At 42.8% G+C, this 21,677-nt stretch overlaps 1 protein-coding gene across 1 annotated transcript in view; it reads right to left on the reverse strand.

Annotated features, from left to right (window-relative positions):
- The window catches only part of cpsf1 (cleavage and polyadenylation specific factor 1), a 114,172-nt gene that overhangs the window by 59,233 nt on the left and 33,262 nt on the right, over positions 1 to 21,677 (reverse strand). The window contains exons 10-18 of the mRNA XM_068015755.1: positions 16,010 to 16,103; positions 14,716 to 14,803; positions 11,861 to 11,983; positions 8,953 to 9,004; positions 7,676 to 7,770; positions 4,897 to 4,971; positions 4,055 to 4,135; positions 1,191 to 1,292; positions 228 to 338 (exon numbers count right to left, since the gene is read on the reverse strand). Coding sequence (XP_067871856.1) covers positions 228 to 338; positions 1,191 to 1,292; positions 4,055 to 4,135; positions 4,897 to 4,971; positions 7,676 to 7,770; positions 8,953 to 9,004; positions 11,861 to 11,983; positions 14,716 to 14,803; positions 16,010 to 16,103 — 821 coding nt within the window. The remainder of the gene's footprint in view (positions 1 to 227; positions 339 to 1,190; positions 1,293 to 4,054; positions 4,136 to 4,896; positions 4,972 to 7,675; positions 7,771 to 8,952; positions 9,005 to 11,860; positions 11,984 to 14,715; positions 14,804 to 16,009; positions 16,104 to 21,677) is intronic.

Genomic DNA, 21,677 nt, shown 5'->3' on the forward strand with positions numbered 1-21,677 from the left:
TGAGGTTGTGAAAGGAGCTTATACAAATGTAAGTCCTTTCTTTTGTTAGCGGATGATTAATTTCCAAAGAACGATAAACAATAAGTTAGTTACTGTGACTTTCATGGAACTGAACCCCAAAACCACCCTCTATTTTAAATTATGAATGGGAAATTGAGGCATGCACAAGAAACAAAATGCTATTCTAGTACCATATTGAGGGAGGAAATTCAGAAAACAACACCTACCATTGTTGAGTCTTCTCGACTTAAAATGAGGAAACCATGTTTTTTCACATCTTCCTCTGGAGTGACCTCTTTGGATTCTTTCTCTACCTTCTCTCCATCGTCAGTCTGATCCTAAGTAATACAGGGAGTTGAGAACCAGGAAAGAAAAAAATTATAAAAAGAAAAAAAAATTCAGACTATATAAGAGGTAGGAGTTCTCCCAGTGTCTTGACAATCAATTTCTCAACCAACACCACCACACAGATGAACTGGTCATACACCTCGCATGTTGGAGATGGTAATTGCCTGGCACATGTATGCTGCGAATGTAACTTGCCACTTATCCTAAGCTTGCATGTTGTCCAGGTCAAAACATAGTTCCTACTCAGGAAAAATAATCTTCTGGGGCGTTTCCTCAAGATCCCTGCTCTCTGATGTAGATGTTACTCCACCTCTCCAGGGCCCTGGGATAAAGTGCTGGTGTCATACAGTCCCAGTAGGAGCAGAGTGAAACACTGCCTATTTAAAACCAGACAAGTGAACCGCATAAAGTGAGAAAAATACATGGGGCTATAATCTCACAGATGCAGCTTTGAGATCAATCAGCATGATATAATTTTTGAGCATGTTGCTAACCTTATTCAGAGGACAAACATTCACCTGGCTTGTTTTTCCACAACAAATGAACAATCTTCAAAAGTAATCCATGTTACAGTGATTTGGAAAACTGATTGCACTATGATTATAAATGTTGTACTCCACTGAAGATTAATTTAGAAAGACAGTACAACAAAATAATTATATACAAATTGGGAAATGCCCCTGATACAGAGTGGGAAGCGGTGATCAGGTAAACATCTTCCCTTATCCCCCACCCGCGTATGCAAACTTCTCTTCCCTTTACCTCATGCCTTGAGCACTTCTTTTGCTTCAAATATAAAAGTTAAATATAAACAAAGACTAAAAATTGATTTTACTGCTTACCTTTGTGTTTACCTCATCTTTCTTATCAGAGGCAATCACTGTCCACATATCATGGCAACCAGGAAGTTCAAAAGTTGTGACCACCTGGGCACGAATACTTCGCTGTATGTAAAGGAGAAGCACAGATTTATATGGTAAGTTTACTTTTCATAATTACCACTGACACCAGTGTTGTGCCTCATTGTTGTAATGTTTAGCTACTGACCTGGCTGTTCATTTTAAGGCTGCTGCTCAGGACACCGTGAGAAGTGGTGTAAATAGCTCCGCAGATCAGAAGTGAATTATAATTGTTACTGCAAGTTTCTCTAGACTGACAGGTGTTTGGCTCGGTCTCTTGTTATCCCCACAACTTCTGAGTTACTTTAATATTTCAATAAAAGCTGGAGCAAACAACAGGGTATCTTGTTCTTTTCATATGTTTCTGAAAAGACTACAGAGTTACTATTATTTGTGTTTTATATCAAATGTGACGATGGCTGGACAGACAGAATCTCTCATGTAAGCAGAAGAATTTACATTTCTCAGATACCTTGGTGAAGTGTTATGCTGGGAGTGTCCACTTTAACTGTGGAAAAATACCCTTGCCTTTCCAAACTTATTACTTTGTTTAGTTTAGTTTAGAGATACAGCACTGAAACAGGCCCTTCGACCCACCGAGTCTGTGCCGACCATCAACCACCCATTTATACTAATCCTACACTAATTCCATATTCCTACCACATCCCCACCTGTTCCTATATTTCCCTACCACCTACCTATACTAGGGGCAATTTATAATGGCCAATTGACCCATCAACCTGCAAGTCTTTGGCATGTGGGAGGAAACCGGAGCACCCGGAGGAAACCCACGCAGACACAGGGAGAACTTGCAAACTCCACACAGGCAGTACCCAGAATTGAACCCGGGTCGCTGGAGCTGTGAGGCTGCGGTGCTAACCACTGTGCCGCCCCAGAGGTAATCGTGTAAATCTCTTATCCTGATACAACAAACACAGTCAGAAGACATGCCAGTTCCTCCAAAAAAACTAATCCATTAGTCAATATTACTGTTGCCACTAAAACACCTGACAAAAGGAAGAAAGCTGAAGAGTGCAACAAAACAAGAAGCTTCTTCCTATTTCAGAGTGATTTCAGCCTCCAGACTCAGAAGTTCTCTACAAACACTAGGCATTCTCTAGTTTTATTTAACAGCTTTCTTAAATTAATATGCTTGCCACACATATAAACTCCATGAGCCTTCCAGAACCCCTTGCCCCTATTACACTCAGGGAGCTAATAGGTTTTTTACTGGCACACTTTCAATGCAGGAAATAACGAACCAGTTTTTGTAACAGACCGACTCATTAATAATTTTCAACAGCAGGAATTTACTAATGAACAGTCTTGCACAGCTCAAAGCTGAAAGCAAAAGGTAAAAGGGCAGCACAGTGGCTAGCACCGCAGCCTCACAGCTCCAGCGACCCGGGTTCAATTCTGGGTACTGCCTGTGTGGAGTTTGCAAGTTCTCCCTGTGTCTGTGTGGGTTTCCTCCGGGTGCTCCGGTTTCCTCCCACAGCCAAAGACTTGCAGGTTGATAGGTCAATTGGCCATTATAAATTGCCCCTAGTGTAGGTAGGTGGTAGGGGAATTGTGGGTTATATGGGGTGAATATGGGGTTAATGTAGGATTAGTATAAATGGGTGGTCAGCACAGACTCGGTGGGCCGAAGGGCCTGTTTCAGTGCTGTATCTCTAAACTAAACTAAAATCTTGAACTCCACTGCTTTTCAAAGAGTCACTTGAGTAACATGTCTGTCCTTGGGTGTTTACAGACTTTACCAATGATCTCCGGTATAGTCCTGGTAATCCCAAAATTTAATGTAGCACCGGTACAGGATCTGCAACAGTCATATCTCACTATGGCAGATCATTGCTTGGTGCAAAAGGCTGGTGAACTAGAATCGAGCTCTGAGCCATGGAAAAAGCTCCACACAATCTGCCACTGCACCTTAGCTACATTCCCAACTTAAGTTAAAACTAGATCTGCCACTTTAAAAATGAAATAATTTTACTATACATCAGCCAAGCCCTGAGTCAACTGAGCTTTCCCTCTCCTCCCTAATCTAGGGACGCTGAGGCCAATTGCAGCAAAACACCAGTCTGAGATCAGGTTAACTGCAAACAAACAGAAATCCAACAACATCCCTTGCTAATGTTTATCCATCCTGAAAGCATCAACTCGTCCAAGTTCCATGGACACAGCCCATCCTTCAATAGCTCACCCATGGTAAGAGACGAGAGAGTATTCAGCCATTGAGCATCACATTAGTGTCCAATTCCATTCTCACCTGACATCCACATATGGGAATTTTCACCATGGACAGAAGCAGGACACAGATTACAGCACTGCCAATCCATTACGGTCGGCTCATTTATTATCAACTGACTTCCTGGTCAGACAAAGCTACTTTTTGAATAAACTCGCTGAGTCATTGGTGGAAGAGCCTGTATGTTTTTATAAACTGAGAAACACAGGGGAAGGGCCAGGATCCACAGTGCAGGGGTTGAAAAGAGTAGAAGAGATAACTCATGAATTGGAGACTGATGGAAGTAAGAAATTTCTCTGTTTTGAGTTTGAGACTGTGCAATGAGTCGACTTCAATACACTGAAGATGCAGGGACGAGAGTGTGTTGAGGATGGTTTTTTTGGAGCTTAGAGGGAAAGCGGGAAAGCTCTGCAAATAGTAGTATCCATAAGATCTTTTTGTAGCATCCATAAGATAACGAAGACAGGTAGACAGAGGTTAGAGAGGAATTGCATGTCAGATTACAAGCTTTTTATCATCAAACTGCCCAGGAGTATGTGAGCTGATACTGGTCCCTTACCTGGAGAACAGAGAGTGCACCATTCTTTCCATATCCTGAACACACAACTATCTCCAAGTCAGGTTCTGGGTTATTCTGAAACTAAAATGAAGTGAAAGGTTAAACAGAATGCATTTGAAGCAGATTTCAAAAAACATACCATGTATGTTTCGAAATACTCTATGATGCTTCTATCAACTTCCAACAGGTGTGGATTTTTCCAGTTCACTTTCTGTTGTTGCCACTGTGCTCCCTCCTTCAGGTAATAATGTGGAGGAGTGGGAGGGGGATTGTTGTCTGGACTACTAAGTACCAGAAGCAGCAGTTAGTGCTGCTCCATGACAAGGGCTATTTCCTCTTTCGACTTGAAATAAAGGTCAACCAAGAGTTAAGTCTGTCAACTGTTTGACTTCAACTTTGGACGGCTTGGCCATGCTGGGGCTCCCAAGGATTTAGCATTAGAAGTAGCTATCACTACTTTTCTATTTCACTGCGAGCCAGGAAGCTTAGCTTTACCTTGTACCAAAGACCAAGTTCCAATTCCAACAGTGGGCCTGGACCAGCAATCACAAACCAAAAGTTCGAGAGTGGTCAGCTGGGACATACTCAAACTTGTATGGACTTGCATTGATTTTTGTAAACCTGACCCTGCAAAGGAGAGAGATTCCAGGTACTCGCTACATTGTTCCACCTCCCCACTTTCCTTTGGGCTGGCAAGTACTCAGCCTGGCTCCCTTTCTCAGTTCTGGTAAAGGCTCTCTACCCAACATAGTAACCTGTCTTTCGCTGCAACCCACACCCCACCACCCACTATACTGTCGGACCTGTTGCACATTTACTTTTCTTAGCTGATTCTCACTCACCTCTTCAGAAAGGAAAGCAGGTTCCCCCATTGAAGCGTTTACACAAGGACCAATATTCAATATACTGTCACAGACCTGCAGGAAGACAGGAGGGAAATCAGTCAGTCAGTGCAGGTAGTTTGAACCCCGAGCTACTTTCTAACACAAGCAATCAAAACCAGCTTTTTGTGGTTCAAGGTTCTGGGTTTAATCCCACAATGGGACTTGAACATATAATCTCATAATGAGTATAGTTCAAAGGTAAATCAATGTACGTGAAGAGCTTTAAAATGTTTGAGAGATGTGTTGAGTTGTTATATAACTGCACATCTGACTTTCTTTTTATACCAATTAGCAAAGTAGATCTATGGGACAACTTGACAAATGACAAAGCTTTCACATCCACAGCTACTCTTAAATAGCTGTTTGTTACCAAACATATTAAAATGTAAGGAAGGCCTTCAGGTCGTTCAATGCTCACCCCATCCATTACCTAGTACAACCTCGTGCATCACACTCCCCAAACCACTACAAATACTAATCGTCTGAGGTACAATAAAACAGTGGATAATTTCAGGAATAACTCTGGACAATCTTCACCTCCTCCCCCAATTCACAAAGACAATCAAGCAAGCTTCAGAATACCACAGTTATCCAAGATGCATCATTAGACAAACTAGCCCATGCCACCTGCTAACCCATATGCTCCAATTTCCTTATGAATGCAAGAGATGGTAACATTATCTTTAATGCAAATTTGTGGTTGAGACTTGTGATCCAACCCAGGAGCATTGTCAGCTTAAACAAAACACAGGAAACTATGCTATATACTGAAAATTGCCCAAACCTAACCAGCATGCATTGCAAAGGCCAAAAGGCCTCGAGCTAAAGTAACCCATTAATAGCTGCAAGCTATTTTCATTAAAGATATACAGAGTCACTGGTGAAAAAAAACTTTAAGGCTATGGAATGTTTAGCAAAAAGCAGAAAGTCATAAAAATCGAGTCAAAACCAATAAACAGACATACTTCAAAGCTATGGTTCACTTTGATGCTGAATTAGAACTTTGCAGAAGATTCAGTTACACAAAAACATGGAGCCATGGTATCTGAAAACACGAAGATAAGAGACTGAACATGTCTTAAGAAATGCTAATTTAGCTGGCCTAAGTGGTCCAAAGTGTTTTGAAAAGCTGCAAAACAGTGACACAAACGAACACTGATTGATGACGACAGAGTTTGCCTTCTTTTGAAATGCAGTGAAACTAACCCCACAAGAAGCAATTTTTTTTTATTATATATGTTTTATCAGATGAACTGTCTTTAATTGTCCTGTGGTTTTAAAATGTGAGAGAGACGAGGAAAGGAAGTTGTTATGTGTTACTGATAAAAGATCTATGACATCCAGACAGGATAAAATTACTGAAGGAAATGTAAACATATACTCATTGTCAAGGAAGTTTTTGATATCACAGTTTGAACAATTAGATACCTCACGATGGATTTTGACTGGAAAGTATGAAGCTATCAACAGAACATCCTGCCCACCCCGCAAAGAAAGGTATAAAAACTGTTGCTAGGAGTGATTTGGTGCTTAAGCCAAGCAACTTGGTCAGTTGAAGAGTATGATCAACGGGAGGTGACCGCTCACTGGGTGATCATATGTATAACTCCTTCTAACATATTTGTGACTAATAGGTGTTTTGTATTGTTAATGGTATTGCTACCAAACCCAGTAAAGACATTAGGGCTTAATTTGGGCTTTCAGTGTTGTCTCATTATTTCTCATAATTCTTGTATCCAAACAGTAGAGTAACCCGTCAAGGGATAGAAGGTTACGTCTTCCAGGAACACAGAATTATAAAAGGAGCAGAAACAACCATCTCCAACCATTGGGGCAGTCCCAAAGGTCACAGATGTCTGAACCATTCCCCTTTACCTCTGCCTCTCAGCAGATCAATTTGCCATAAATTATAGCCCATAGTATTTATACTATCAAAAGGAGGGTGGGAAAGCTTACCAGCAACGTCCACATCCCATGAATGAATAAAAAAAGCATGTGGAATGGCCAAACCAGAGTGGAGTGAATGCTTGCTCTCTTGGCTTAGAGATTCTGTTTTTGAGATCCAGTTTATCTACTCCCTTAATAATTTGAAATAACTCAGGAAAGTTACCTCTGAGCTGTAATTTGCCTCAGTGTAAACATCAAGTCTTTCAACGGGCGTTTAAATCCATTTCTCAGTTTATTTGCCATTTTCGTTTTCCCTCCAAGGATAGATACACCTAATGCTATAGTGTCCAAAACTGTAGACGATACTCGAGATTGCGGGAAACCGGTTTTGTCCAAAGTACCACTTCCTGGACCAAACTAGCACTTCCTGGATGTTGAGTTAAATCCCAACATCACATTTGCCTTTTCATCACCACTGATTATTGTGCTGATGGTTTCAGGGTGAGTTTGACTAAAACCCTCAAATCCCTCTCCTGCGTCAATCCCTGTAGACTGTTCCCATTTATTTTGTATTCCCACTATTTATTTCTACTTCTTCATTGACTTTGCCAGGATTTCAAACATCACTTTCTGCCCCAGAGTATCACAGAATGCATCTGCATCCATTGACGCAATAGTGAACCTGCAGCAAAAACACCTGAAGTCTGCAGATTTGCACTCTGAATAAGATGTAATTATAAAGTTTTGTTATGTCATATTATTCATATAAATGAGATGGAAATGTTTGCAGGTATTGGAGGTTTTCAGGACTCAATTGTTTAGCTATGACACCCAGCAAAGCAGACCCTACCTCAAAGGAATAGGTGGCCAGCTGAGTGCCAGACTGGGCCTCATTCCCATAGACCTCAATCTCATCCATGTCATCCAGTAACGCGACATCACCAGCTGGAATGTAAAAAAAGAGTAATCAGCGAGTTCATTATGTGTAAAACGTATTTGCTTTCATTTCCCACATCTCTCTCCTGCTGCTCCCACTGTCATGTGCCATTACCTAGACAATCTATCAAATTGTTGCTATGATTGCTGGGGGGAGGGGGAGCGGGGTGGGGGGGGGGGGGGGGGAAGAGACAAGGGCGTACAGGTAATATCACTGGACTAGTAATTCAGAGGCTCAAGCTAATGCTCCGGGACCACGGGTTCAAAATCCCACCATAGCAGCTCGTGGAATTTAAATTCAATTAGTAAATAAAAATCTGGAATTGAAAGCTAGTCATAAAAATCCATCTGGTTCACGAATGTCCTTTGGGGAAGGAAATCTGCTGTCCTTACCTGGTCTGGCCTACATGTGACTCCAGACACACAGCAATGTGGCTGAGTCTCAACTGCCCTCTGAAATGCCCTAGCAAGCCACTCAGTTGTCAAGGGCAATTAGGGATGGGCAACAAACAACCTTGCCAGCGACACCCACATCCCATGAAGGAATAAAAAAAAAGTGTCAAAAGAGACAGCTGGGAATGGGGGGAATCCTTATTCACATTTTCCCATTCTTCTCTAACTCTGGTGGGAGGTGACTGGAAGAAGAGGCAGGTCCTATCACCAAATCACATATTCTGAAGTCAAATAATAATATGCTACAGGCTGGATGCCCAAAATCCGACTGTCAGAAAAGCGGAATTATCCGAAAACCAGACATTTTTGAAAATATTGAGGATACTATTGCTCACCATCAGAAGCTGGGATTTAATCAGCAGAATGAAAGTCTCTTCAGAATCATGTAATGCTCAATGTGGAAATTCAGGAACCTTTAAGGATGCAGTGACAGGCAATCTGACCAAGAGGGGTTACAAAATGGCTGAGGTGGAAAATAGAAGCAATGAAGTAGTGAATGCTTTTGAAGTTTGGGTGGATGCACATTGGAGCTTTGTACCTCTTTCAAGTATCTCTTATCCACTGAATTTGACTTAGGATAGGCTACCAGATTTTATTGTCCAAAATCTGTGAAAATCCGAAATCCGGCACAGTCTCGGTCTCGAGACTATTGTCGGGCTTTATTTCACTGCAGGAAACACAAATAACTTGCAACCACTCTTCAGACATGTAATTGAAAATTACTGAGGGGGTACTCACCGATCCAGCCCGCTGACAAATCCAGACGCTTCTTTTTATTGGGTGGTTCTTCCTGCAAAACAAAACAAATCCAACCAATCGGAGTCAAATTATTTTTGGGGCCACTGCAGTCAGAAAGAATGGCTATCTCAATTACTGCCCAAAATCTCCCGTCCCACAGTGCGTCCCTTCCTCTCTGTTTTTTCCCCTTGCACTAATTTTCTTTCCCTTCTCCCAAGGACACTGACTCTTGTGGGGGATTGGTACACAAGGTTCACCTTTCACGATTCAGCCACTCTTCAACGTGAACCTGGATATGGAGCATCAGCTGGATATTCAACCAAGGAGGAATACAAAGCCGAGCTCAACCAGTCCTCAACTAATATAGAATCATATGTACACAGCACACAGGGAGGCCATTCAGTCCATCATGCCTGTGCCGACTCTTTCAAAGAGTGAACCAATTAGTCACACTCCCCTGCTCTTGTCCCAAAGCCCTGCACATTTTTGCTTTTTAAGGATATATCTAATTCCCTTTTGAAAGTTACTACTGAATTGGCTTCACTACTCTTGCAGGCAGTGAATTATAGATCATAACATCTCGCTGTGCAAAAAAAATCTCCGAGTTTTCTGCCAACGATTTTAAATCTGTGTCCTGTGATTACTGACCCTCCTGCCAGTAGCAACAATTTCCCCACCAACGCCATCAAAACCTTTCATACTTTTGAACATCACACCTCAAGGAGGATCTGGGTAACATTCGGGCATGGGCTGACAAGTGGTAGGTAACATTAGCACCACCAGTGCCAGGTAATGATTATCTCAAAGAAAATAAAGCTCAGCCATGTGCCCTCGGCCTTCAACGGCACCACCATCATCAAGACCCAACAATCAACATCCTAGGGGTGACCATTAACCAGAAAGTTTAGCTGGATCAGCCATGTTAACTTTTTAGCAATAATAGCAGAGTTCTCTGATGAACAGCTCGCCTCCTAACCCCATGGATCCTTTCCGCTCTCTATAAGGGTCAAGTCAAGTGTGTGATGGAATATTCAGTAATTGTTTGTGAGCAGCAGCAACAACACTAAAGAAACTGGACACCATTCATTTCACAGCAGTTTTCTTGATCAGGGCTCCTGTCACTGGTCTCAATATCCACCACCTCCAACACCAACATTCTATGACTCCATATCCCAAAAAGAAATTTTAAAAACTATCAGTTCTGACAGTTCCCTTCAACTTATTAAAGGGCTCACCTAGCTCTAACTGAAGAATTAATGGAGCCCTCAAATCACCAGATGAACTCACTAACTAGTTGCCCAAGCAGCATACTGAATAACCTAATATTGCAATTACTGGGACCATCGAACTTTGCAATTGTGTGCAAGAATTAAGATTGTACCAGAGTCCTTTTTATTAAAGCATAAATTCAGGTGTGTAATTCTTCCTGTTGATTATTTTCATAAATTGGGGTAAATCCCATTTTGTACTCAGGTCAACATTTTCCACCAAATTTGTTGACTGGAGAAATTTTGCCCCATTTTTTTTTTTTAGAATTAGATTATTACAGCGCAGTACAGGCCCTTCGGCCCTCGATGTTGCGCCGATCATCTGACCTACACTATTCCATTTACATCCATATGTCTATCCAATGACCACTTAAATGCCCTTAAAGTTGGCGAGTCTACTACTGTTGCAGGCAGGGCGTTCCACGCCCCTACTACTCTCTGCGTAAAGAAACTACCTCTGACATCTGTCCTATATCTTTCACCCCTCAACTTAAAGCTATGTCCCCTCGTGTTTGCCATCCTCATCCGAGGAAAAAGACTCTCACTATCCACCCTATCTAACCCTCTGATTATCTTGTATGTCTCTATTAAGTCACCTCTCCTCCTCCTTCTCTCTAACGAAAACAACCCCAAGTCCCTCAGCCTTTCCTCGTAAGACCTTCCTTCCATACCAGGCAACATCCTAGTAAATCTCCTCTGCACCCTTTCCAAAGCTTCGACATCCTTCCTATAATGCGGTGACCAGAACTGCACGCAATACTCCAGGTGCGGCCTCACCAGAGTTTTGTACAGCTGCATCATGACCCCGTGGCTCTGAAACTCGATCCCCCTACTAATAAAGGCTAACACACCATATGCCTTCTTAACAGCCCTAATAACCTGGGTAGCAACTTTCAGGGATTTATGTACCTGGATACCAAGATCTCTCTGCTCATCTACACTACCAAGAATCTTCCCATTAGCCCAGTACTCTGCATTGCTGTTACTCCTTCCAAAGTGAATCACCTCACACTTCTCCGCATTAAACTCCATTTGCCATCTCTCAGCCCAGCTCTGCAGCCTATCTATGTCCCTCTGTACCCTACAACACCCTTCGACACTATCCACAACTCCACCGACCTTCGTGTCATCCGCAAATTTACTAACCCACCCTTCTACACCCTCATCCAGGTCGTTTATAAAAATGACAAACAGCAGTGGCCCCAAAACAGAACCTTGCGGTACACCACTAGTAACTAAACTCCAGGATGAACATTTGCCATCAACCACCACCCTCTGACTTCTTTCAGCTAGCCAATTACTGATCCAAAGCTCTAAATCACCTTCAACCCCATACTTGCGTATTTTCTGCAATAGCCTACCGTGGGGAACCTTATCAAACGCCTTACTGAAATCCATATACACCACATCCACGGCTTTACCCTCATCCACCTGTTTGGTCACCTTCTCGAAAAACTCAATAAGGTTTGTGAGGCACGACCTACCTTTCACAAAACCGTGCTGACTATCGCAAATTTAGAAGCAGGTACTTTCACTTGGTGAACTATTTCCCCTTTGACCCTCGATAGGAAACATGGTCAGAGCTAAACAGCATTTGCAATCCTCTACAGATTCAGAAGGCAGAATTATGCTTTTAATACTTGTTTCTCCCGATCCTTTCCAACATCCATTGGAGCTTCCTGCAGTTTCTCTGTGTATCTGAGCAACAGGGAATTCCCCAAACGTGATCCGAGGAAAAGATAGCCTGGCTCCAGCGTGGTCATCTGTGAACACAGATAGATCATAATCAACCCAGTCTTTTTGGTAGAAGCAATAATCCCAAACCGTGTCTTGCTCAACTCTCAAAGGTGAAGAAGGAACGTGCCTGCGATTTCCCACAGAGTGAGCTCCTGATTTCGAGCATCTTGCTGTGGTCAAGTTGAGGCTGTCTCTCCTGCACAGGAGTGGACAAGGAAACTCTCGGACTAATGGGAAGTTTTATTTGAATAAATGGGATAATATGGCCTAAAAAAGTGTTCCTTTCCTGTGGCCAAGAGAGGGAACAACACTGAATCCTACCTCTGCCAGGTGACAAAAGTAATTCTGAAGGACAAAGGGAAAATAGGCTGAAAATGACTATCCTCCGATACATGTGGCTCACTGGAACAAGAGGCCATTCAGCCCTTCGTGCTTATTCCATCATTTAATCAGCATCGAGAGCCATAATCTATTTGCCAGCCTTTGTTCCATATCCCCTGATACACCTACCCAACAAAAATCGATCAATATAAAAAGCTAAATATTACAGATGCTGGAAATCTGAAATGAAAACAGAGAATGCTGGAAATACCCAGCAGGTCAGGCAGCATCTGTGGAGAGAGAAACAGAGTTAATCTTTGATGATCTTTTGTCAGAACTGGCAATCTCAGTATTGAAAGCTCCAATCGAATCCTAGCATCCAAAGCCTTTTGGGAGACAGAGTGGAATGGATTCCCGACCAGAGGAAATAGTTTCTCCTTATCTATTCTATCAAATATTTTTAACATTTGAAACTCAATCAGCTCAGCCCTCAATCTCCTGAACGCAGGGAACACAAAAGTCAGGCAGAATCCAGCATCTGTGGTGGGGGGGGGGGGGGGGGGGGGGGGTGAGAGAGAGAGAGAGAGAGAGAGAAAAACAGGCAAGTATATCCATATTATGGGTATCATTGCTATAACTCATGGACTGCAGCGGATCAAGAAGGCACCTTCTCGAGGGCAATTAGGGATGGGCAATAAATGCTGGCCTAGCCAGTGACGCCTACATCCCATGAATGAAGTAAGAAAAAAAAGGTTGTAAAGATACACCCAGCAACTACAGGCCAGTCAGTTTAACTTTGGTGGTGGAGAAACTTCTAGAAAAATTGGGGACAAAATCAATAGTCACATGGACAAATGCGAGTTAATGAAGGAAAGCCAGCATGGATTTCTTCAGGGAAAATCATGTTTAACTAACATGGAGTTTTTTGAGGAGGTAACAGAGAGGGTTGATGAGGGCAATGCTGTTGATGTGGTGTACATGGACTTTCAAAAGGTGTTTGATATAGTGCCACACAACAGACTTGTGAGCAAACTTGTAGCTCATGGAATAAAAGGGACGGTAGCAACATTGATATGAAATTGGCTGAGTGACAGGAAACAAAGAGTTAATAGATGTTTTTCAGGCTGGAGGAAGATTTGTAGTGGAGTTTCCCAGGGATCTGTATTGGGACCCTTGCTTTTCCTGATATATATTAATGACCTAGACCTTGGGTTACAGGACACAATTCCAAAGTTTGCAGGTGATATGAAACTTGGAAGCATTGCGAACTGAGGAGGATAGTGTAGATCAAAAGGATATAGACAAGTTGATGGAATGGACAGACAGGTGGCAGATGAAGTTCAATGCAGATAAACGTGAAGCGATTCATTTTGGGAGGAAGAACATGGAGAGAAAATATAAAATAAAGGGTACAATTCTAAAGGAGGTGCAGGAGCAGAGGGACCTAGGTGTATATGTGCATAAGTCATTAAAGGTGGCAGGACAGGTTGAGAGCGCGGTTAATAAAGTATCCTGGGCTTTATTAATAGGGGTATAGAGTACAAGAGCAAGGAAGTTATGTTGAACTTGTATGAGGCCTCAGCTGGAGTAATGCATCCATTTCAGTTCACCGCACTTTAGGAACGATGTGAGGGCATTGGAGAGAGTACAGAAAAGATTCATGAGAATGGTTCCAGGGATGAGGAATTTCAGTTATAGATTGGAGAAGTTAGGACTGTTTTCCTTGACGAGAAGGCTGACAGGTGATTTGATAAGAGCTATTGAAAATCATGAGGGTTATGGACAAAGTAAATAGAGAGAAACTGATCGCACTCATGAAAGGATTGAGAACAAGAGGGCACAGATTTGAAGTATTTAGTAAGACAAGCAAAAGTGACATGAGGAAAAACTTTTTCACGCAGAGTGTGGTTAAGGTGTGGAATGCACTGCTTCAGAGTGTGGAGGAGGCAGGTTCAATTAAAGCATTCAAAAGGGAATTAGACTGTTATATGAAAAGGAAGAATGTGCAAAGTTACGGGCAGAAGGCAGGGGAATAGAACTGAGGGAATTGCTCATCCAGAGAGCCAGTGCGAACACGATAGGCCGAATGGCCGCCTTCTGCACTGTAATGATTCTGTGATGGATGTCTTGGGATATTTTTATTACGTTCAAGGTGGTACAGAAGTTGATGATATTGTAGTACAGTATGATTCCCACACCAGCCTGCACACGTTCAAAGCTTTGACGGATTAGAAACATGTGACGTTAAGATATTAGAATTTCAAAATGGATACGTGGAGGTACTTACCCTCCTTTCCTCTTCACTCAAGCCAGTCCTGGATGCAGGATTCAGCATCAGAGGATGAATAGTGTAGTTACAAAACTCTAATTCAATGACATTTATCCAGGGACACAAAAGGAAAAACACACAGAATAAATCCAAGTATGAAAGACTTACACACGTGGTAAGGACACTGGCTGCTGCCTTGTCGAAGTGGAATGCACGGACACTTCTCATCCCATCCGTTATCAGGGTCAACACATAGCTGAGGGTTCAAACGGCAAGATCCAGTTAGACGCGTCAAGTCAGGCCATACAAGTAATGCACACATAGACCCGAAATGTTAATTGTTTCTCGCTCCACAGATGCTGCCCTACTTGCTGAGTATTTCCAAAATTATTTTTTTTTTAAGTAAAGCTCATAATCTGGCATACAACTGGAAGGAATGCATCAAGAGCTGAAAAGTTCACTTTTTCTGCTATTGTAATTCCCAATGAATGAACCAAAGAATTTGTATTTGTAAAGTGGCTTTCACACCATCAGGATGTCCCAAAGCAGTTCACAGTAGCTCGTGCACAGTTATGGCACTCTCTAGCAGGTCAGGGCAAGTCATGAAACTGAATTCAATAAATCTGAACATCTGTGGACGATATATTTGGATCTCAGTGCTTCCATACAATCAAGTGGTAGCTGAACAAGACTTTGCACTGAACTGACTTTGGGATGGGGTGTGTGCTCAGCCTCCATATAAGCTATAATGTAAATCAATTGGAAGCTCCTAACGGCTCAGCTGGTTAAAGGCAGTGATCAGCTGAGCCATATAGACTAGGAATATCCCAGGATCGGTCCTCAGTTGGTGCTCAGTTAATTCATCTAAGACGACATTGGTACAGATGTTTCAATTGGCCTCAATACCAGTGGATTAGTGGCATTAAAAACCAGGACCTCTGCGTACATGAAGTGCAGTGAAGAACCAGAGCATAGCTGCCACTGGGGGGAGGGGGGGGGGGGTGGTGTCCATAAACCAGCAAGGAGGGAAGACAAAAAATAATCAAAAAATAATTAAATCTATGCTCACCAATCTATGCGAATAACAATGATGTGTTCTAAAATCTGGATAACTAACAGAAAGTCGAGTCCTATTGCACAATTTAAAAGCATCAAGTGGGACAAGCGAGTCAGCTGGACTTCATCGTGGGTGAATTCCCGTGCGACTGTTTTGGCCCAATACTTCACTGCAGGAAGAAAGTTGCCCAAACATTCCAGCAATTTCCAGATTTTTAAAACTGAATTCAAATTCTCAAAACCAGTTACCATAAGAGTATGAGTAGCTGGTGGAAGAGGGAGAATATAAAAAAGGGTCTTTGAACTACCCTAATGGGTTTTATTGCAGCTCACATTACAGGGAAATAGCAGACTGTGCACAGTGCACAGCATACACAGAGAACTAACTTCAACATCCGTTACTTACATTTCTCCTCCCTTTAAGGAAATGACCATCTTATCGTAGGACACAAAGGCAGCCTGAGCGCAGTCCAGCATAATCTTTACCCCATCTTGAATCCCTGTAGGAGTCACACACACAGCACAGCAATGGGTTTCTAATACTTGATTCACCACTGCCCTCCTTGTAGATTGTCCCAGTCACACAACTAATATCCATTGCCATTCTAATTGTTAGTTTATTACAATCTTGGGATGATCATTCTAATGTTCGCCTTGTTCATCGCAGAACAATTATTGATGTTGTCAAGTAGATTTTGATCTGGTCAGAACAACTTTCTACAGACTTAATTCAGAATGCACACATATTTATAAAAGATTTCTACAGTGCCGCTCTTCACCATAGGACGCCCCAAAGCGCTTTACACCCAATGAAGTATTTTTGAAGTGTAGTCACTGTTGCAATGTAGTAAGTGTTACAGCCAATTTGTACACAGCCAGGTCCCACAAACAGTAATGATATATATGATCTAAAGATATGTTTTAGGTTATCCATGCCATTTCTACCTCTAGACTTGCCTACTCCAAGGCACTCCTGGCCCGTGTCCCACCTTGCACCTTCCGTAAACTTGAGGTCATCCAAAATTCTACTGCCCATATCCTAACCAGCACCATGTCCTGTTCACCCATTACCCCTGTTGCTTGCTGACCTCTACTGGATCCTGTTCTGGCAACGCAACAATTTTAAAATTCTCATCCTTATTTTCAAATCCTTCCATAGCCTCGCCCCTCCCCATCTCTGTAACCTCCTCCAGCTCTACAACCCTGAGATATCAGCACTCCTCCAATCCTGCCCTCTTGTACACCCCCAATTTTCATCACTCCACCATTGGTAACCATGCCTTCAGCTGCCTAAGCTCTGGAACTGCCATAAAAGCAAAATACTGCGGATGCTGGAAATCTGAAACAAAAACAAGAAGTTTGCCTGTTCTCCGTGACCTTTTGGTCAGCTATGTGGCCTGGTCCAATCTGCACCTTCTCCTTTGTTATCTCTTGCCCCACCCCCACCTCACTTGTTTATAATCTGTGACTTTTCTAATATTTGTCAGTTCCGAAGAAGGGTCACTGACCCGAAACGTTAACTCTGCTTCTCTTTCCACAGATGCTGCCAGACCTGCTGAGTGATTCCAGCATTTCTTGTTTTTGTCTCTGGAACTGCCACTCTGCCTTCTTCTCCTTCAAGATGCTCCTTAAATCCTACCTCTTTGACCAAGGATTAGGTCGCTTGTCCTAATACCTCCTTACGTAGTTCAGTGTCAAGTTTTTTTTTGATAACACTCTTGTGAAGTGCCTTGTGACATTGAACTATGTTAAAGGCATCATATAAATACAAGTTGTTGTTATTTTGTGATGTTGGCTAAGGGATAAATATTGCTCAGGACACAGGGTGAACTCCCCTGCTCTTTTTCAAATAGCGCCATGGGATCTTTTATGCCATCCTGAGTAGGCAAAGGGGTCCCAGTTTAGCATCTCATCTGGAAGATGGTACCTCCGACAGTGCAGCACTGGGAGTGTCAGCCCACATTAGTTGCTCTGGAGTGGGACTTGAACCCACATTCTTCCAACTCAGAGGCAGATACCATGACATTAAGACAAAACGTCTCCCTATCAGCATCCAGAAAGATTGTGTGTGCTAATTCACAGGATTCCCAATGAATTGCTCACTAAGTTCCCCTAACAGCTCTTTGAATTTATCTAGTGAATAGAAAAGTTTGGGGACCAGGAAGATTCCAGATCCAATCCCTCCCCTGCAGAGTTACGATTGGCATGTCGGAGGCTGGGGGGCAGGGGGCACAAATCAACAGGGGTTCCCGATTACTATCCAGTAAACCATGCTGGAAGAGCAAGTATATGTACATTGGGTGAGGAATGGATTAGGCCCCACTGGAATATACCGCTTCTAGACTTGGTCAAATTTTTTTCTATTCTTTCCCGGAATGTCAGCGTCGTCAGCAAATCCAGCATTTGTTGCCCACTCCTAATTCCCCTTGAGAAGATAGTGGTGAGCCGCCTTCTTGAGCTGCTGCAGTATTTGTGGTACAGGTGCATCTATAGTGCTGTTAGGGAGGAAGTTCCAGGATTTTGACACAGCAACAGTGAAAGAATGACGATATAGTTCCAAGTCAGGATGGTGTGTGACTTGTTGGGGGGGTGTGTGTTCCCATGCATCTGCTGCACTTGTCCTTCTCAGTGGTACAGGTCACAGATTTGGAAGGTGCTGTCAAAGGATGCTTGGCAAGTTGCTATCCCATCAGCATTCCATAAGCATCAGCCCTGGCTCAGCGGGTAGCACTCGCGACTCTGAGTCACAAGGTTTTGGGTTCAAGTCACACTCCAGGACTTGAGCACAAAAATAAAGGGTGGTGAAGAAGCACTGTACTTTTGGAGGCGGTGGCTTTCAGATGAGACATTAAACCCTCTCAGGTGGACGTAAAAGATCCCACTGTACTATTTCAAAAGAAGAGCAGGGGAGTTATCCCCAATGCCCTAGCCAATATTTAGCCTTCAATGAACATCACTGAACAAGATTACAACAACTTATGTTTATATAGCATCTTTAGCATGATAAAACATTCCCAAGGCGCTTCTCAGGAGCGTTACAAAACAAAATATGACACCGAATCACAAAGGAGATATTAGGTCAGATGACCAAAAGCTTGGTCAAAGAAGTTGGTTTTAAGGAGTGTCTTAAAGGAGGAAAGTGAGCTGGCAAGGCGAATTGGTGTAAGGAGGGTATCCCAGAGCTTAGGTCCTAGGAAACAGAAGGCAAGGCCACCAATAGTGGAGTGATTAAAATCGGGGATGCTCAAGCGGCCAGAATTAGAGGACTGCAGATATCTCAGAGGGCTGTCAGGCTGGAGGAGATTACAGATTACAGAGGTGATGGAGGGATTTGAAAACAAGGTTGAGAATTTTAAAATCAAGACGCTGCTTGAACGGGAGCCAATGTAGGTCAATGAGCACAGGGGTGATAGGTGAACTGGACTACGTGAGAGTTAAAACATGGGCAGCAGAGTTTTGGATGACCTCAAGTTTAGAGGGTAGAATGTGGGAGACCAGCCAGGAGTGTGCAGGAATAGTCAAGTCTAAAGATAACAAAGGCACGAATGAGGGTCTCAGCAGCAGATGAGCCACGACAGGTGAAGTCGGGTGCTGTTACGGAGGTGGAAAAGGGGGCCTTAGTGATGACGCAAATACAAGGTCAGAAGTTCATCTCGGAATCAAATGCGACACCAAAGTTACAAACAGGATATTGCCAGGGAGAGGAGTGGAGTCAGTAGCTAGGGATCGGAGTTTAGAGTGGAGGTCGAAAACAATGGATTCAGTTATTTATTTTTTCTTTTAAGAGATACAGCACTGAAACAGGCCCTTCAGCCCACCGAGTCTGTGCCGACCATCAACCACCCATTTATACTAATCCTACATTAATCCCATATTCCTACCACATCCTCACCTTCCCTCAATTCCCCTACCACCTACCTATACTAGGGGAAATTTACAAAGGTCAATTTACCTATCAACCTGCAAGTCTTTGGCTGTGGGAGGAAACCGGATCACCCGGCGAAAAACCCACACGGTCACAGGGAGAACTTGCAAAATCCTCACAGGCAGTACCCAGAATCAAACCCGGGTCACTGGAGCTGTAAGGCTGTGGTGCTAACTACTGTGCCGCCCTTATTCCAATATTCAATTGAAGGAAATTACTGCTCATCCAGTACTGGATGTCAGATAGGCAGTCTGATAATTTAGCAACAGTGGAGGACTCGAGAGAGAGGTAGTGGCAAGGTAGAGGTGGGTGTCAACAGCTTGCATGTGAAAACTAATACTTTGCTTTTGGATGATGCCATTGAGGGGCAGCATGTAGATGAGAAATAGGAGGAGGCCCTTGGGGGACATCAGAGCTAACAGTGCGGGAGCAGGAAGAAAAGTATTGCAAGTGATTCTCTGGCTACAATTAGGTAGATAAGGATAGAACCAGGTGAGAGCAGTCCTACCCAGCCAGACAACAGCGGAAAGGCATTGGAACTTAAAGTAGATACCTGATGATCTATAACCCAGAGTGCTGAAAGAGGAGGCAGTAAAGATAGTAGATGCATTGGTGGTCATCTTTCAAAATTCTATAGACTCTGGAATGGTTCCTGCAGACTGGAAGGTGGCAAATGTAACCCCACTATTTAAGGAGAGAAAGAGAGAAAACGGGGAACTACAGACCTGTTAGTCTAACACCAGTCATAGGGAAAATACTAGAATCTATAATAAAGGATGTGATATCAGGACACTTAGAAAATAATGGCAGGATTGAGCAGTCAACATGGATTTATGAAAGGGAAATCATGTTTAACAAACCTGTTGGAGTTTATTGAGGATGTAACTAACAGAATAGTTAAGGGGGAAACCGTTGGATTTGGCATATTTAGATTTTCAGAAAGCTTTTCAAAAGGTCCCACACAAGAGGTTAGTAAACAAAATTAGAGCACATGGGATTGGGGGAAATATACTGGCATGGATTGCGAATTGGTTAACGGACAGAAAACAGTAGGAATAAATGGATAATTTTCAGGTTGGCAGGCTGTGAATAGTGGGGTACCATAAGGATCAGTGCTTGGGCCTCAGCTATTCACAATCTGGATCAATGATTTGGATGCAAGGATTAAATGTAATATTTCCAAGTTTGCAGATGACACAAACTAGGCGGAAAAGGTGGAAGCATGAGTTGTGAGAAAGGTGCAAAGATGTTTCAAGGGAATTTGGAGATGCTAACCGAGTGGGCAAAAATTTGGCAAATGGAATACAATGTGGAGAAATGTGAGGTTTTCCACTTTGGTAGGAAAAACAGAAATACAGAGTATTTCTTAAATGGTGAGAGGTTGGGAAGTGCTGAACTTCAAAGGGACATGTTCATGAGTTACTGAAAGCTAACATGCAGGTACAGCAAGCATTTACAAGGGGATGAGTATAGGAATATGTCTTACTGCAATTATATAGAGCCTTAGAGAGAATGCACCTGGAGTATTGTGTGCAGTTTTGATCTCCTTTCCTAAAGAAGGATATACTTGCCATACAGGGAGTGCAACGAATGTTCACCAAACTAATTCCTGGAATGGAGGATTGTCCTATGAGGAAAGGTTAAATAGACTGGGCCTTTATTCTCTGGAGTTTAGAAGAATGAGAGGTGATCTCATTCAAGCATACAAAACTTACAGGACGTAACAGGGTTGATGCAGGAAGGATGTTTCCCTTGGCTGGGAGTCTAGAACCAGGGGACACATCTCAGAATAAGGGAAAGGCCATTTCGGACTGAGATGAGGAGGAATTTCTTCACTCAGAAGTTGGTGACTCTTTGGAATTCTCTGCCCCAGAGGGCTGTGGAGGCTCAGTCGTTGAATATGTTCAAGACTGAAATTGATAGACTTCTACATATTAAAAACATCAAGGGATAGTGCAGGAAAATAGTGTTGCAGTAGATCAGCCATGATCTCACTGAATGGCAGAACAGGCTCAAAGGGTTGAATGGCCTACTCCTGCTCGATTTCTTATGTTATGTTCGGGAGGACGGTGTGGCCAACCACATCAAAGGCTACAGACAGATCAAAAAGGGCAAGGAAAGAAAGTTTACCTTTGTCACAGTCACAAGA

Source organism: Heterodontus francisci, chromosome 2 (assembly GCF_036365525.1).
Source record: "Heterodontus francisci isolate sHetFra1 chromosome 2, sHetFra1.hap1, whole genome shotgun sequence".
Taxonomy (NCBI): Eukaryota; Metazoa; Chordata; class Chondrichthyes; order Heterodontiformes; family Heterodontidae; genus Heterodontus; species Heterodontus francisci.